The sequence below is a fragment of the Chiloscyllium punctatum genome, chromosome 11, assembly GCF_047496795.1.
Source record: "Chiloscyllium punctatum isolate Juve2018m chromosome 11, sChiPun1.3, whole genome shotgun sequence".
NCBI classification, from domain to species: domain Eukaryota; kingdom Metazoa; phylum Chordata; class Chondrichthyes; order Orectolobiformes; family Hemiscylliidae; genus Chiloscyllium; species Chiloscyllium punctatum.
Genome location: NC_092749.1, coordinates 19937977 through 19957188, shown reverse-complemented (window position 1 = coordinate 19957188; position 19212 = coordinate 19937977). Strand labels below are relative to the sequence as shown.

The 19212-nt window shown below is 45.4% G+C and overlaps 1 protein-coding gene across 2 annotated transcripts in view; it reads right to left on the bottom strand.

The window, feature by feature from the left end:
* Positions 1-19212, bottom strand: part of kif26ba (kinesin family member 26Ba) — a 336823-nt gene that overhangs the window by 46778 nt on the left and 270833 nt on the right. For both annotated transcript variants that reach the window (XM_072580423.1, XM_072580424.1), the window contains 4 exons: positions 18620-18713; positions 16685-16947; positions 15709-15892; positions 13807-13966 (listed from right to left, as the gene is read on the bottom strand). In XM_072580423.1, the coding sequence (XP_072436524.1) occupies positions 13807-13966; positions 15709-15892; positions 16685-16947; positions 18620-18713 (701 nt within the window). The remainder of the gene's footprint in view (positions 1-13806; positions 13967-15708; positions 15893-16684; positions 16948-18619; positions 18714-19212) is intronic.

Sequence of the window (19212 nt, the reverse complement as noted above, 5' to 3'; positions counted from 1 at the left end):
TACTCCTGATTTTTAGAGCAGTGGGTGTTGTCTATATCATGATGCAATGTAAATATGGATTATGGTGTGGTGGGGGGGAAGGGGAGGGCAGGTTGGATGAATAAGCAGATTGTTTTCTATCTGATATGATCTGTGGGTTTGTAAGTGCGACATTTACTAGAAATGATTTTGTCCACAGTTGTCATTTCCAAATCTGTCCACCTCCCAAACGGCAGCTTGTGCGTATAGCATCCTCTTGCAGCGTACGCGGGAGAAGAAGTGATGACAATACTGTCCTGTAAACTGGCTGATTCATCCTGAAGGTGTTTAACAAAGAGTAGCAAGCATGACAGGACAAATCTGGTAGGGAGCTACCAACGAAAGGAGAATACATCAAAATAAACTCTTTCTGTACTTATTACAAAAAGGAAATGATTTAATCAGGGATATTTTAACTGTAAAATTTAAACCCTTTTATTCCACTAAACCATGAAGAGAGACAGAATACATAATGATTGATGATTGTGATGATATAGTATATGATTTTATAAACACTCCCTACTTTTGCCAAGTGCCGCCTTCTCCCTCAGAACATAAAACATCAACCACACAAGTCGAGAAATGCTTCTCCCAGTTATACAAGGACACCAATGAATAACAGGTGATTTTTCCAAATTAACTCCCAAAGGAAACAAACTCTCTCTTAAGTTACAAGAACCAGACACTTAAATAAGTGTCAAAGTTTCTAATGAGATTGAATATGTAACTGAGGAGAAAACAAAGGCTTCGTTTTATCTAGAACTCTTCACCATCTCAGGAGTTCTCAATGTCCTTTAAAGCTAAAGGAATACTTTTGACATGCATGACTAGTGTAATGTAGAAAATACTGCAGCCAACATATACACAACAATATCCCACCAACCACACTGCAATAGTGACCAGAAACCAGAAGTAAAATGACCAGATTATCTGTAATAATTAGTCATTGAGGTCTACAGTGCAGAAAAAGGTCCTTTGGTCCAATGAGTCTGAGCTAGTCAGAAAGAAGCACCTAACCATTCTAATCCCATTTTCCAGCAATTGGCCTGTAGCCTTGGCATTGCAAATGCACATCCAAATACTCCATATTATATTGAATATTTGCCAGGATACCAAGGTAGATTCCCTTTTCAAAATAAAAATTAATGCCATGGGATCTTTTATATCAACTTGAGAGAGTTGACAGGTTCAACGTTCTCTGAAACATGACAATTTCAACGTTGTAGCACTCCCACTGTACGGTACTGGGAGGACCAGCTGTGCTCTCTGTAATCGGATCTCTCTGGAGTGGGAGTTGGACTCAGTCATAGCTTTCCAATGGAGAAGCGAGTGGTATCCACGGAGTCACAGATCGTCTGTCATCAAGAGGTGTCCTCGGGTGATGGTTAGGAAGTCCCATAGATCTAATCATAAATAGACTGGAAAGGCTTACCAGTCACGGTGGCTCAGTGGCCAGCACTACTACCTCACAGTACCAGGGACCCAGGTTCGATTCTAGCCTCAGGTGACTGTGTGGAATTTGCACATTCTCTCTGTATCTGCATGGATTTCCTTCCACAATCCAAACATATGCAGGTTAGGTATATTGGCCATGCTAAATTACCCTACAGTGTTCAGGGATGTGTAGGTTAGGTGCATTAGTCAAAGGTAAATGTTGGGAATGGGTTACTCTTCGGGGAGTTGGTGTGGACTTGTTGGGCCAAATGGCCTGTTTCCACACTGTAGGGACTCTATGATTCAAGAGGCATCTGCTGAGGGATGTAATATTGATATTTTAAGTCAATAACCTTGATTAGAATGCTGAAAGGTGAAAATTTAAATTAGTAATAACTCTGGAACATCCCTACATGTGACTAACTTCAAATTTTAGCAAAGTTTTTCTTTTTTCAATTACCCTGGGATCTGACCTGTTCCCTTGCTGTACTGTTCTAAATTCTGGCATTGTCATACAGTACCAACTCCAGTTTGTCACAAAGTAGTAATTGGAATGCTATGATCCAAACCTTGGCTTTCGTCTGCTGAATGGCACTATATTAAAGTCTTTCTTTCTTCAGATTATAACTTCAAGGATCAGGGATATTCGAATAACCCATCCTAGACATTGGAACTGTGCTCTGACATATCATTTTGGAGATTCTTTAATTTGAGAAAAGCTGCTTCGGGATTCTGAAAGTCTTAGTGGGTCAGTGGCCTCTGCTGTTCCACAGTTTCCTTTTGTAGTTTGTTTATTTGACACCATTGTTTCTTTGAAGATACCCAAGCTCGGCTCAGTCAATGGACCAGTGAGACAGGATGAAGGGGCTGAATGGCCCACTCCTACTCCTGCATTGCTATGTTCAGGAGGAGTTGTCTCTGGTTTTCTACAGACACAGATCTGGGGCCATCCATTTCCCCAGAGTCTCCTTTATAAAGGAATCCAGTCTCCTTCGGAATTGGTAACTGTAGAATTGGCTCACAAATAGTCACATCACCAAGAAGTCCAGTGCTTGACTTCGTAACTCTTCATCAGAAGGATGGTAAAATTCGTGTTGAAGGTTTTGCATCCTATCATATCTCACTTTTACAGCAGAGAAACAGGCCATTTGGCCCAACAGCTAGATTCTGGCTCAAACCCCACCTCCCACCTTACCTCAACCCACCCTTCCCTTCTTCCCTCACTCATGTACTTATCCAACTTCCCTTCAATATATTTCTGCTTTCATACTCTGACCTTCTGGTCCTCGGGACACAAGACAACCTTCCTGATATAGTTCAGGGATTTCAGCCGAAGCTAACACTCCGGTGCAAGTCCTGAGCAAGTGCGTCACTGCTGCAGGTGCCACCTTTCAGACTAAGACATTGAACAGAGGCCTCCATTCTCCCTGTCAGGTTGTTTCCATAGCAACATGTGAGGAACAGCACAGGAAGGCCACTGCACCCCTTCGCTCCACTGGAGCTCTGACCAACATTTATTCTTGGTCCAACAGGACTAAAATAGATGATCTGATCATCAACACATTTGCTGTCTGTGGGAGTACCCAGTAAACAACGGGCGACATGGTGGCTCAGTGGTTAGCACTGTTGCCTCACAGCACCAGGGATCCAGGTTCGGTTCCAGCCTTAGGTGACTGTCTGTGTGGCGTTTGCACATTCTCCCCATATCTGCATGGGGTTTCCTCCGGGTGCTCCAGTTTCCTCCCACAGTCCAAAGATGTGCAGGTCAGCTGAATTGGCTGTGCTAAATCGCCCATTAGCCAGAGGGAAATGGGTCAGGGTGGGTTATTCTTCAGAGGTTCAGTGTGAACTTCTTGGGCCGAAGGGCCTGTTTCCACATTGTAGGGAATCTAAAAAAAAAATCGGTAGCCATGTTCACATCTAACAACTGTGGACAGTGGGATGGACATTTGCCTCATCAGCCTGGACCAGGAGAAAGCCTTCGACAGGAGATTGCACACATACATGAGAGACATTCTGTCCAAAATGGGCTTTGGGGAGAATCTGCAATCGGATCCGACTGCTTTACACTAACGTTGTTAGCGTAGTCTCAATCAACAGGTGAGAATCAGATAGCTTCCCAGTCAGATCTGGAGTCAGGCAGGGCTGCCTTCTCCCTCCTGCCTTATTTGTGTGCTGTATAGAGCCATTTGCCGAGTCCATCAGGAAGGATGTGACCCTGAGAGGGGTGACTATTCTTAGCAGCAGGGGCCTATAGGTTAAGGCCTCCCTGTACATGGATGATGTTGCCGTTTTCTGCCCAAATCCACTGTCAGTGCACAGACTCGTGCATCTGTGACCAGTTCGAATGGGCCTCGGGAGCCAAGGTAAGAGTGAAGCAATGCCCTTTGGAATCTGTGCCGACCAATCCTTTATCCACTTCACCAACAGGATAGGCCACCTGAAGGTGCTGGGTATTTGGTTCGGAGAGGCTGGAGCATGCACCAAGTCTTAGGAGGAGCGTGTCACCAAAGTGAGGCAGAAACTGTGCAGATGGGAGCACTGGTCGCTCAACTTTTCAGGTAAAAGCCTGGTGATCAGTTGTGAAGTACTCTCAGTGTTGTTGTACGTGGCACAGGTTCTGGCCCATTCCCCACACCCGGGCCATCCCTTACTTCATTTGAAGGTTGAAGGTGGACTGTGTCTGAAGTACATCATATATGAGGATCTGGACAAAGGGGGAGGGAACACACCCGACGCTACCCTCACCCTGATGGACACCTTCATGTGTGGCTGCATCAGGCTGTGCATGGATCCCCAGTACACAAACACTAAGTGTCACTACGTACTGAGGTTCTACCTGTCCCCAGTGTTGCAAAGGATGGGCCTGGCCTCGTTGCTGCGGAACGCTCAGAGTAGTTGGACCATTCCATATCAGCTGTCCTTCATGGAGAAATTTGTGAAGGAAAACACTTTTGAATAAAAGTTCATCAGGAAATGGTCAGCATGTAGCATCCTTCAGACCCTTCAGGAGAAGAAGAGGGCGGATCCTATCGAGCGGTTCCCCGAGCAGACTGTCAAAGTCATTTGGCAGAATGCCTCATCGCCAGAACTTTCCAACAAGCACCAAGACATGGCTTGGCTGGTGGTGAGAAGGGCTCTGCCTGTGAGATCCTTCATGCACGCCCGGACTCTCTGCCCCACTGCACGCTGTCCTCGAAGCGGCTGCGGGGGGGGACCGAGACTGTCACACACCTCCTTCTGGAATGTGCCTACGCAAAGGAAGTCTGGAGAGGAATTAAGTGGTGTTTGTCGAGGTTTGTCCCGAGCAGCTCCGTGACGCGGGACTCCGTGCTCTACGGTCTGTTCCCCGGGACGCACACCGCCTGGAGCACCATCAACTTGGTAAAAGACGCTCTTTGGTCTGCCCAAAACATGTTGATCTTCCAATGGAAGGAATTGACGCCGACTGAGTGTTGGAGACTGGCACATTCCAAGCTCCAGGACTACATGCTGAGGTACACACCAGAGCTTGGGGCAGCCGCTGCCAAGGCAGTGGGGAAAGACCACCTTGTAAGGTTCTTCTGTCAAAACATAACTGGGGTCCATTCAGTAATTGAGCCCTGCTGATGCCTCAGCTAAATGCCAAGAGGTTAATTGCAAATATAGAGAATGGTGAACATCAAAGCCTAATTTGTTCTCTGTAAGTAAAGAAAGTATAGATCTGAACAGCTTCATTAACTGTACATGTACATAAAGGTTTATTTTTATGAAGTATATTTTTGCAATAAATAACTAACAGTGGTACTGTTGATAGTTGTGCAACTCAAAGGTACTTCATTGACTGTAAAGAATCTTGAGGGTTCTGGAAGTTCATCTCGGTAATGGTGACCATGACAACCCTCATCAATTGTAAAGGTCCATCTGGTTCTTGTCAGGGAGGAAATGTGCTGTCCTTACCTGGTCTGGTCTACATGTGACTCCAGACCCAAAGCAAACTGCCCACTGAAATGGCCCTACCCAGCCACCCAGTTTAAGGATAATTAGGGATGGGCCACAATTTCTGATCCAGCCAATGATGCCAACATTCTCAGAAGGAATGAAGAATAAGAAAAGAGCAGATTCCATTTGTTACCAAGCCCGAGGAAGCCTGGTTGATTGTCATTATATTAGTCTTTGTAATTCAATCCAAAGTAATAGGACTGCGGAACTCTCCAGATTAACAAGACTGTGAACACTTACAGTCATGAGGGTCATAGAGACGTACAGAGCGGAATCAGACCCTTTGGTCCAACTTGTCCACACCAATCAGATATCCTAAATTAGTCTAGTCCCATTTGCAGCACTTGGCCCATATCCCTCTAAACCCTTCCTATTCACAATACCATCCAAGTGCCTTTCAAATGCTGTAATTGTACCAGCCTCCACCACTTCCTCTGGCAGCTCATTCCATACACGCACCACCCTCTGCATTAAAAAGTTGCCCCTAGGTCCCTTTTATATCTTTCCCCTCCCAGCCTAAACCAATGCCCTCTAGTTCTGGACTCCCTGACCCCAGAGAAAAGACTTTGTCTATTTACCCTATCCATGCACCTCATGATTTTATAAACCTCTATAATGTCACCCCTCAGCCTCGGCTGCTCCAGGGAAAACAGCCCCAGCCTGTTCAGCCTCTCCCTGTAGCTCAGATCCTCCAACCCTGGCAACATCCTTGTAAATCTTTTCTAACCCCTTTCAAGTTTCACCATATCCTTCCTGTGGGAGGGAGGCCAGAATTGCACATTGAACATTTTGGTGTTGATCTGAATTTAGTCAGGCATTTTGCTACAAGAGCATTTAGTTTCACACAAGGGAGAGTGATTGAACAACTACTGTAATATTAATTAGTAATAATATTTTTAAGTTCTAGCAGAAGATTGCCAGGAATATTCCTGTCTGTGTGTTTGTAAAGGCAAGCCATTGGCAGAAGGGTGTAGACTGTTTAAGCTTGTTATGTAGCTGTGAGTGGAGTGGGGCTGTGGGACAGGGAGGTTGGGGGTTAATCTTGAAGCTTAATCCTGAAGCTCCTTTAGTTGGAATCACTGTGGATCCAAATGGAGAAGCAAGATGGGGAAAAAAAATCTAAATTGATGCAATTATTTGGGTTCCAGCTTTACCCAAATCAGAAGTGGCAAGGGAGCCCAGTTAAGGGAGAAAACATAATGATTGGAATAAGGTCAAGCGATGAACAAAGTGTCAAGTGTTCTTGATTTTAAATGGGCACTGGGACACATAAATCTAATTATTGATCCTACGGGAATGTATGCGATGCAAATTGCCGAGTACATTAAATCAATGCTGTCACGGGGAGTGAGCAAAGCTGAGAGATTCCAACACAAGAGAGTGTGAACATGGGCCTGGATAAGTGCAGGGGATTCTATTTTCCCACAAACAACAATGGGACAATGTCCAGATAATCATGATGCTGAGTGTGAGATTTATATTGGCCACAACACTGGAGGTAACTCCCACGCTGGTCATTAAATTGGCACTGTGGGATCTTTCACATCTACCGAGGACAGCGTAGACTGAGTCTTTGTGCTGAGAGGGACTTAAACTAAGTGAGCCACCGCTGAGCACCCCGGCTGTTTCAAAGACGTGGGCATTCAGGTGGCTGGCTAACCCAGGTGCCCACTTCTTCAATGTTAAACAGTGCTGACCATAAGAAACAATAACAGGATTTCCATTGTAAAGCCCTGAAGACCGTTTTGCTGTTCAATATCGAATTCATAGAATCCCTACAGCGAGCAAACAGGCCCTTCGGCCCAACAAGTCCACACTGACCCTCTGAAGAGTAGCCCACCCAGACTTATTCACCTACCCTGTTACTCCTCATTCACCCCTGACTAATGGACTTAACCTACACATCCCTGAGCACTACAGGCAATTTAGCATGGCCAATTCACCAAACCTGCACATCTTTGAACTGTGGGAGGAAACTGGAGCACCTGGAGGAAACCCACGCAGACACAGGGAGAACGTGCAAACTCCACACAGACAGTTGCCCGAGGGTGGAATCGAACCCAGGGCCCTTGCACTCTGAGGCAGTAGTGCTAACCACTGAGCCACTGTGCCACCCACCTCTGGTCTCAAAACCCACATTCCCGCTGCTCATCATATCCACTGATTCCCCGAGAGACCAAAAATCTGTCCATTCCTGCTTTAAATATCTTCAATGACGGTGACTCTGTTCCCTGCTGCAGTACAGAATTCCAAAGATTCATAACCATTTGAGGTCAAAAAAACTCCCCTCACTTCTGTCCCGAATAAACTCTGCTCCTCAAACTGTGACTCCCATTGAAGGAATTTAATGTAAAGATGAAAAAATAAACAAAGGACTGCAGATGCTAGAAATGAGAAATTTCTGTAAAACCTCAGCAGATCTGGCAGCATCTGTGCAGAGAAATCAGAGTTAACGTTTCGGGTCAGGTGACCCTTCTCCAGAACTCCTTGTGCAATTGCAAACACAGTTTGTACATCAAACATTCAGAGGCCAGGTTAAAAACTGGAAGAACTGTGGATGCTGTATATCAGAAATAAAAACAGAAGTTGCTGGAAAAGCTCAGCAGGTCTGGCAGCATCTCTTGGCAGAAATCAGGAGATAATGTTTCAGGTCCAGTAACCCTTCCTCAGAACTGGAGGCAGTGATGGTGCTGGTTGGGAATGGTGCATGGTGACGGGATGAACAGGCTGTGATGTGATGACCTCCCCAGTTGAATTGCTGTCAACTACTGACCTTCCAGATGTGCAGCAACCTTTGTGCAAGCTCACTGGCAGAACTGGGAAGTGTTGAATTGCCGGTATCAAGGAGAGATAAGGAATCACTATTAACGGGAGACTGCAGTCAGAGTGAAGTCATCATCACCCTGCATCATTAATCATTGTTTGTGAAAGAATCACTTACTGGTACTTCAGTCACCTCATTGAATGGGCTCGATTTCTAAAGGAGCCTGGAGGATAGTTAGAGGGAAATATTTCTTAAGGTTATTCATATAACCCTCCTTTCAGAGGCAGTTAAAGGACATGCAGACTTGTGTGAGCTGTGCTTATTCTCAAATGGAGCCTGTGTTGATGCGAGGAAGGGCATTCATTGTTAAACTGCCTAACTTTACAGTTCACAGGCCATAGGAAAATCTCCACTCCAATCCCATTCCCTAAGGTCTTGTTATTTTACTCAGACCTGTCTACTTTACTTCCACACAGAGCTCCCTTGAAAAATATAGATAAGCACATACAAATGTATATAAATCTATACACACAGTCATACAGCTACACACTGATGCACAAACATACCCACAATGAGCCATACAATGACACACTCAGACACATATACTGTATAAAGCCATACACTGTCAAACACTGACATATGTACACAACTATACATTGATATACATACAAATTGACACACACAGATATATGTCCATCCATTTACACAGCCACACAAATGTACACACAGATTTGCTCACAGATGCAGAATCATGGACACGATGAATCATTCAGTCACTAGGTGAGTTAAAAATTCATAAGGAGGTCATATTGTAGGGACTGTTTACAACTTGAAGGCGCTAGGAGATGCATCCAAAAATACCGTGGAACGTGAAAATGGAAATTGTAGAGATAGTGACAATACTTCTTCAGTCTTCCTTAGACTTGGGGTGGTGCCAGAGCTAAACAGAATTAAGCATCATGCCCTTGTTCAAAAAAGGATGTAAGGATGAGATATTATGGACCAGGTTAACTTTGGTGGTCGTGAAACTTGTAGAAATAATAATTTGGGGCAAAATGAGTAGTCACATGCATAAATGCAGATTAAGCTTGGATTGATTAAATTAAAATGATGTTTCACTAACTTTCTGGAGTTTTTGGATGAGGTGACAGAGAGGACACACCACGGTGTCACAGAATCTCAAAATAGTTACAGTGCAGAAGGAGGCCATTTGGCCCATTGGGTCTGTACCAGCTCTCTGAATGAGCATCTCCTCATTCCCCTGCACAATGCTCCTTTTCAAATAATCATTTGTCTCCCCCTGCTCCAATCTCAAACATTAAGATGATATAAAATTCAGAAGCATTTTAAACTGAGGACAGTGCAGAACTTCAAAAGGACATTGATGGGTTGGAGTGGGTGGACAGATGGCAGATGAAGCTCCATGTGGAGAAATGTGAGTGATACATTTTGGTAGGAAGAACATGGAGAGACAATACAAAATATGGGACACAACTCTAAAGGGGGTCATGACAGCTGGCAAGACAGAGGGAGAGGATGGTGAGTAAAGCATATAGCTTTAATAATAGGGGCACGGCACAGGAGCAACAATGTGATATTAAACCTACAGAAGGCACAGGTTTAGCCTCAGCTGGTCTCATCATTTCTGGCCACTATATTTCAGGAAGGAGGTGAATGCTTCAGAGAGAGTGGATAAGAGGTATACAAGAATGTTCCAGGAATGAGGAATATTAGGAATGAGGATGGATTGGAGAAGAGAAGGTTGAGAGATTTGATTGAAATATTCAAAATCATGAGAGTTCTAGACAGAGTAAGTCAGGAGAAAAACAATCCCGATCATGTAAAATTTGAGAACAGATTTAAAATAATTAGTAAAAGAAACAGAAACTACATGAGGAAGAACTTTCTCAGGCAGTGAGTGGTAAGGGTTGGGAATGCACTGTCTGCCAATACGGTGGAGACAGGTTCCATCAAGGGTTTCAAAAGGGAATTGGATTGTGACCTGAAAAGGAAACATTTCCATTGCTATGGAGAGAGAGCAGGAGAATGGTACCAGATGAGACACCATGATTCAAATATCAGGAGCTGACAGTATGGACTGAACTACACACACGCATAACAGTCAGAACGGACTGAACTACACACAAACATAACAGTCAGAATGGACTGAACTACACACACACATAACAGTCAGAATGGACTGAACTACACACAAACATAACAGTCAGAATGGACTGAACAGCACACACACATAACAGTCAGAATGGACTGAACAGCACACAAATATAACAGTCAGAATGGGCTGAACTACACACAAACATAACAGTCAGAATGGACTGAACTGCACACAAACATAACAGTCAGAACGGACTGTACTACACACAAACATAACAGTCAGAATGGGCTGAACTACACACAAACATAACAGTCAGAATGGGCTGAACTGCACACAAACATAACAGACAGTATGGACTGAACGACACATAAATATAACAATCAGAATGGGCTGAACTACACACAAACATAACAGTCAGAACAGACTGAACTACACGCAAACATAACAGTCAGAATGGGCTGAACTGCACACAAACATAACAGTCAGAATGGACTGAACTGCACACACACATAACAGCCTGAACGGCCTGAACTGCACACAAATATAACAGTCAGAATGGACTGAACTACACACAAACATAACAGTCAGAATGGACTGAACTGCACACAAGCATAACAGTCAGAATGGACTGAACTGCACACAAACATAACAGTCAGAATGGACTGAACTGCACACAAACATAACAGTCAGAATGGACTGAACTGCACAGAAACATAACAGTCAGAATGGATTGAACAGCACACAAATATAACAGTCAGAATGGACTGAACTGCACACAAACATAACAGTCAGAACGGACTGTACTACACACAAACATAACAATCAGAATGGGCTGAACTACACACAAACATAACAGACAGTATGGACTGAACTACACATAAATATAACAATCAGAATGGGCTGAACTACACACAAACATAACAGTCAGAACGGACTGAACTACACACAAACATAACAGTCAGAATGGACTGAACTACACACACACATAACAGTCAGAATGGACTGAACTACACACAAACATAACAGTCAGAATAGACTGAACTACACACAAACATAACAGTCAGAACGGACTGAACTACACACAAACATAACAATCAGAACGGACTGAACTGCACACAAACATAACAGTCAGAAATGACTGAACTGCACACAAACATAACAGACAGTATGGACTGAACTACACGCAAACATAACAGTCAGAATGGACTGAACTACACACAAACATAACAGTCAAAACGGACTGAACTGCACACAAACATAACAGTCAGAATGGACTGAACTACACACAAACATAACAGTCAGAATGGACTGAACTACACACAAACATAACAGTCAAAACTGACTGAACTGCACACAAACATAACAGTCAGAATGGACTGAACTACACACAAACATAACAGTCAGAATGGACTGAACGGCACACAAACATAACAGTCAGAATGGACTGAACTACACACAAACATAACAGTCAGAACGGACTGAACTACACACAAACATAACAGTCAGAATGGACTGAACAGCACACAAATATAACAGTCAGAATGGGCTGAACTACACACAAACATAACAGTCAGAATGGACTGAACTGCACACAAACATAACAGTCAGAATGGACTGAACTGCACACAAACATAACAGTCAGAATGGGCTGAACTACACACAAACATAACAGTCAGAATGGACTGAACGGCACACACACATAACAGTCAGAATGGACTGAACAGCACACAAATATAACAGTCAGAATGGGCTGAACTACACACAAACATAACAGTCAGAATGGACTGAACTGCACACAAACATAACAGTCAGAACGGACTGTACTACACACAAACATAACAGTCAGAATGGGCTGAACTACACACAAACATAACAGTCAGAATGGGCTGAACTGCACACAAACATAACAGACAGTATGGACTGAACGACACATAAATATAACAATCAGAATGGGCTGAACTACACACAAACATAACAGTCAGAACAGACTGAACTACACGCAAACATAACAGTCAGAATGGGCTGAACTGCACACAAACATAACAGTCAGAATGGACTGAACTGCACACACACATAACAGCCTGAACGGCCTGAACTGCACACAAATATAACAGTCAGAATGGACTGAACTACACACAAACATAACAGTCAGAATGGACTGAACTGCACACAAGCATAACAGTCAGAATGGACTGAACTGCACACAAACATAACAGTCAGAACGGACTGTACTACACACAAACATAACAATCAGAATGGGCTGAACTACACACAAACATAACAGACAGTATGGACTGAACTACACATAAATATAACAATCAGAATGGGCTGAACTACACACAAACATAACAGTCAGAACGGACTGAACTACACACAAACATAACAGTCAGAATGGACTGAACTACACACACACATAACAGTCAGAATGGACTGAACTACACACAAACATAACAGTCAGAATGGACTGAACTACACACAAACATAACAGTCAGAACGGACTGAACTACACACAAACATAACAATCAGAACGGACTGAACTGCACACAAACATAACAGTCAGAAATGACTGAACTGCACACAAACATAACAGACAGTATGGACTGAACTACACGCAAACATAACAGTCAGAATGGACTGAACTACACACAAACATAACAGTCAAAACGGACTGAACTGCACACAAACATAACAGTCAGAATGGACTGAACTACACACAAACATAACAGTCAGAATGGACTGAACGGCACACACACATAACAGTCAGAATGGACTGAACAGCACACAAATATAACAGTCAGAATGGGCTGAACTACACACAAACATAACAGTCAGAATGGACTGAACTGCACACAAACATAACAGTCAGAACGGACTGTACTACACACAAACATAACAGTCAGAATGGGCTGAACTACACACAAACATAACAGTCAGAATGGGCTGAACTGCACACAAACATAACAGACAGTATGGACTGAACGACACATAAATATAACAATCAGAATGGGCTGAACTACACACAAACGTAACAGTCAGAATGGACTGAACTACACACAAACATAAGAGTCAGAATGGACTGAACTGCACACAAACATAACAGTCAGAATGGACTGAACTGCACACAAACATAACAGCCTGAACGGCCTGAACTGCACACAAATATAACAGTCAGAATGGGCTGAACTACACACAAACGTAACAGTCAGAATGGGCTGAACTACACACAAACATAACAGTCAGAATGGGCTGAACTACACACAAACATAACAGTCAGAATGGACTGAACTACACACAAACATAAGAGTCAGAATGGACTGAACTGCACACAAACATAACAGTCAGAATGGATTGAACTGCACACAAACATACAGACACACACTGACACAGACACAGTCCTGCATACATGCAGACACTTCTCATGTGCAAAGACACACAGACACAGGGAAACCTCCCAGTTAGAGTTCACAGTCAGTGATGTAAAGAGGCAGCTTACTTGTACGGAATATGCTTGGTGCCATTGACGAGAGCCAGGATGACATTCCCCAGTGCAGACAGGGACAGACAGAGGCCTGAGCCCCCCTCGCGACTTTTGCTCAGCACTTTTACACAACTGCCCAAGTCAATGAGGTGTAAGCGGCTGCGACCTCCTGACACTGTCAACAGAAGAGGATAAAAGAGCTCAGATCAGTCAACGGCCATTAAAGCCCACCTGAAAGAGCAGCTCCTGTTTAAGTCCCTTGAATGCTGATCAGACATTTCAGCAGAGCTTCACCCTGTTACCAGCCTGTAGTTGTTTAGAGCAGAGTGTAATTAATCCATCCTGAAATAAACAGCCTTTCCTTTATACAGCTCTTCCTAAACAAGCCAGTGCTGTTTGTACAGAGCTCCCTTCAAAATCTCAGTGATTGCCAACTACAATCTCTCTCAGGCCCACCTTGCACAACTGCAACGGCCATTGGAGTGGCTCTGGCAATGTTAATAACCTGGGGGACAAGTCTCCCATCCACTGTCTGGATGATTGTTACAACTGGAAACAGGGGGATTTGGCATAAACATAACAAGGAACCAATCAGCAGCATCACAGTGCGAGCTCACTGCTTTTAAATCATGATTTGGAGATGCCGGAGTTGGACTGTGGTGTACAAAGTTAAAAATCACACAACAACAGGTTACAGGATAAAACAAGGACTGCAGATGCTGGAAACCAGATTTTAGATTAGAGTGGTGCTGGAAAAGCACAGCAGGTCAGGCAGCATCCGAAGAGCAGGAAAATCGACGTTGCGGGCAAAAGCCCTTCATTAGGAATAGAGGCCGAGTGCCTGCAGGGTGGAGAGATAAATGAGGAGCATTGCTCCTTCAACAGGTGGTTGTCAGGCGCTCCAAAAGCTAGTGCTTCCAGATAAACCTATTGGACTATAACCTGGTGGTGTGTGATTTTTAACTTTTATATCAGTAAGAGTGAGAAGGTTAGCCTCAATGGTACTGGCTACAGACAGATAAATCGGCTCGACGTTGTCTAATCAGCTTTAAAATGGAGGGGGGCGGCAACTGACAGAAAGCTGTGAATGTTGGACAAAGGAATCTAGGAAGAGGAGTAGGCCATTCAGCCCCTCGAGCCTATACTGCCATTCAATGAGATCATGGCTGATCTGTGGCCTAACACCTCACTTGACTCAGCCAGCTTCGTACACCAGGCTGTTCAGGATTGGTGCTTCGCAGATTAGATTAGATTCCCTACAGTATGGAAACAGGCCCTTCGGCCCAACCAGTCCACACTGATCCTCCGAAGAGTAACCCACCCAGACCCATTTCCCTCTGACTAATGCTCCTAACACTACGGGCAATTTAGCATGGCCAATCCACCTGACCTGCACATCTTTGGGCTGTGGGAGGAAGCCAGAGCACCTGGAGGAAACCCACGCAGACACGGGGAGAATGTGCAAACTCCACACAGTCAGTTGCTCGAGGTGGGTATTGAACCTGGGTCCCTGGCACTGTGAGGCAGCAGTGCTAACCACTGTGCCACCACGCCATCGAAAGTCACCCTCTGGCCAAATTCCTCAAGGGGCAAGCTCCTCAAGGATCATCAGCCGGAAACAAGCATGTTCCCGACTCCCTTCCCCTCATGTTGTAAATTTCAGGGCAGTCCCGTGAGCACTGGGACACTGAACGGCCATTGGGCAGTGCCACCTTCAGCAGGCATCCAAGCACCCCCCCCACCCCCACCCCAAACAACTGACAATCCCAGCCACAGAGCCCAGCTTTCAGGAGCCAGGCAAAGGCTGGGAGCGCGGGTGGGGAACTGCTTCAGGGTGCAGTGTCAACACCTCGCTGAAACTAATCAAGGGCCATTGCCTTCAGGAGGGGCACGGGACGGGATGAGAAAGGAGCTTACTTCCCCCCTTGCCACTCTTCTCCATGCGGTACTGGTAGATGTGCAAAGTGAACAGCATGTGGGAGTTCCTCTGGTCCTCCTCATCACACTCGGGCCGGCTGCTCCGTCGCGCAGCGATTGCAGCGTCCAAGAAGAAGGCAGCTTTGTCCGCCGTTGGCGCACGGAGCTCGCTCTGGTTCTGGAGCTGCCGAGACATAAAATGAACACAGACCAACACACAATGGCAGAATGGAAACCAGCTTCAAACCGCGGCTAACAAAAACATTTACAGATGACATTTCCCATGGTCAGGGCTATCGGTGACTTGGTGGTGCCCACCAAACACAATTTGACTCTCGTCCAATAGAATATGTCATTAGGATGGGTGACTAAACACTAGGCATACGAGTCAGGTTTAAGGAGCATCTTACAAGGTGGCATGAGGTTTAAGGAGGAAATTCCAGGGTAACAAAACGGCCCCTGTGCTCTACACAGGAGATGGGAATGATCCTCCAGAAAATGGCTCAAGTCTCTGTTCCACCATGAAAATCCGGCCCAGGTGGAAGTTGATGGTGGAAGGACGAGAGGAAATGTCTGTGGACCGTAAGTATCAACATGGCTACAGGGGCTGTTCATGCTGGAAATGTTATGCAGTTGAACTTGTCCTCTCTTGCAGTGTGAATAAAGCATTATCATCAACCAATTCAAAGATTGAGCCTTAGTGGGACATCCAGGTGTGTGAGTAGCAATTGAGGCCTGTGTGGGCTTGAGTTGGGGCCTTGTCTGTAAGACTCATTTCAGACATTGTGACAACACAAGGCCCCCACTTAAAGAACAGGCACTTGAAAGGCCACCCACGTCTCCAATATCAGAAGGGGAAAAGAGTTTTATAGAACAGACAGGCTACATAAATAAAGACTTGAGGCCTCTGAACAAGGTTAGGGATGGCTCCAACAACCAAGTTCATATAATTTATCCTCATAAAAAAGCATATTACCTGCATGCCGCAGATGGGGTCCTCACAGAGATAGACTCCAGGGGACTGGCCGTCCTGCAAACTGCCCGTTGCTACCTCAGACAGTAGATCCTTCAGGTTTTCCTCCTTCCCCCAGACTTCCACGGCAGAGACTCTGACTGAGAACCGTGCCCCTGTCTTCTCTTTCCTCTCGTTAATCAGTTTGAAGAGCCAGGAGATGGCACAAGGGATGATACCAAGATTCTGCATGGAATCATCCTTTCCAATCATGGTGTATGACTTTCCTGTCACATCAGATAAAACCTTTTGAGTTCAACTTACAGTGTGGAACACAGCAACAGTTTCTGAATCAGATTTGAACTCTGTACAGATCACATCGCGACACAGTGGCTTAAAGAAGAAATAAATCAGATTTTCCCTCATCCCTCAGCTTTGCCTTTCAAATCACTCTTACAAAAAAAAAGTCCTACTGGATTCAAAACATTAATTCTGTTTCTCTTCCTACAGATGTTGCCAGGCCTGCTCGGACTCTCCGGTACTCTCTGTGTCTATTTCAGATCTCCAGAATCCGCAGAATTATTGTTTACATTTTAAATGACTGACGTGTGCCATGTGGTTCTTGTTGACTGAATTTCAAGCACTTGGTGTAGAAGGTCCGTGATTTCCACTTTCAGAGTTTAACCATCATCACCATTTTGACTCTTTAATATCCAGCTAACATTTCAAAATGTGGTAAATGGTACTCAGGCTCCTGACAGGTCAGAGAGAATGGGGAATATCCTTCAACATTGGGATGACTTCTCCAGAGTAACCTTCACAAACTTTGGAATTTTGCAAACCAGTAACAGCCTCTGAAACCAATTTCAATGACTTCCATTTCTTTTTCTTTGTACTTTTTCATCTGATATGGGCATTGCTGTCATGCTGCATATCCGTAACCGAGTCGCTTACTGGGGCATTTCAGAGGCAATTAAAAGTCAACCATGTTGCTGTGGGTCTGGAGTCACATGTAGGACAGATTGTATAAAGACAGCAGTGAACCAGATGGAAGGAATGGGGTGGGTGTGGGGGTAGGGTTGAAATGGGGTGAAGTGATTAGGGTCAGGATGATATGGGTATGGGGTTGGAGTGGGGGTGAGGTAGGGGTGGAGCCGAGTGGGATGAGGGTGTGTGTTGGGGTAAGGTGGGAGATGGGGTTGAGGTAGAAGTGGGGTGGGGTGGGATGAGGATGTGGGTTAGGGTAAGGTGGGGTGTGGTGTGAGTTGGGGGTGAGGTAGGACTGGGAGGTTGGAATGAGGGTGTGGGTTGGCGTAAGGTGGGGGTGTGGTGGGAGTTGAGGGTGAGGTAGAAGTGCAGTGTGGTGGGGTGGGATGGGGATGTGGGTTGGGGTAAGGTGGGGTGGGATGGGGGTGTGGGTGGGAGTTGGGGGTGAGGTAGGACTGGGAGGTTGGAATGAGGGTGTGCGTTGGCGAAGGTGGGAGTGTGGTGGGAGTTGGGGGTGAGGTAGAAGTGCAGTGTGGTGGGGTGGGATGGGGATGTGGGTTGGGGTAAGGTGGGGTGGGATGGGGGTGTGGGTGGGAGTTGGGGGTGAGGTAGGACTGGGAGGTGGAATGAGGTGGGGGTGTGGTGGGAGTTGGGGGTGAGGTAGAAATGCAGTGGGATGGGGATGTGGGTTGGGGTAAAGTGGGGGTGTGGTGGGGTGTGGGTAGGGGTGTGGTGGGGGTAGGGTGGGAGTTAGTTAGGACTGGGGGGGTGGGATGCGGATGTGGTTTGGGATAGGGTGGGGATGTGGTGGGAGTTGGGGGTGAGGTAGGAGTGGGGTGGGATGAGGTTGTGGGTTGGGGTAGGGTGGTGGTGTGGTGGGAGTTGGGGGTGAGGTAGGACTGGTGGGAGCAATACCATCTCCAGGCTTATACATGCCCAAGATCATGTACCAGAACTGCAACCTGTACTCACCCAGTTTGGTGTGTCCAAAACAGAACACACAGCCATCGGCACCGTTCACCACCGATTGGATAACTTCTGCTACGGTTCCTGCACATACCTCAGCCTTTTGTGAAAGAAAAAGTGCTGGCGTTACATCAAATGTATAGCAACGACACAGGTCATTCAACACACTGGTCTAGACTGGTGTTTGTACCCTTCTCCCTTCTTAATTCTCAAGAATCCCTTAAAATCTATGCTCATTTTAACAACAGCTCCAGATCAAATATGAACAGCAAAGTGAACACATGGGAACCCAAGTGTGTGGTGCTGGATGGACTCTATACTTTGAGTTGATGAGGCATCCAAGGTGACTGAAGGAAGTGAGAGTGGAGATTGTTCCACAATGTTCCAACCTTCCTCAGTCCCAGGGGTAGTGCCAGCAGACCGGAGAATTGACAACGGCACCAACTTGTTGACAAAGGGAATGTAAGGGTAATTCAAGCAACTCGAGGTGAATCAGTTTAACTCTGGTGGTGTAAATACTTCGAGAAGCAAGAAATAGTCACACGCACAAACGGGGATTAATTAAGGACAGCTAGCAAGCATTCCCCTTAGGGAAATTC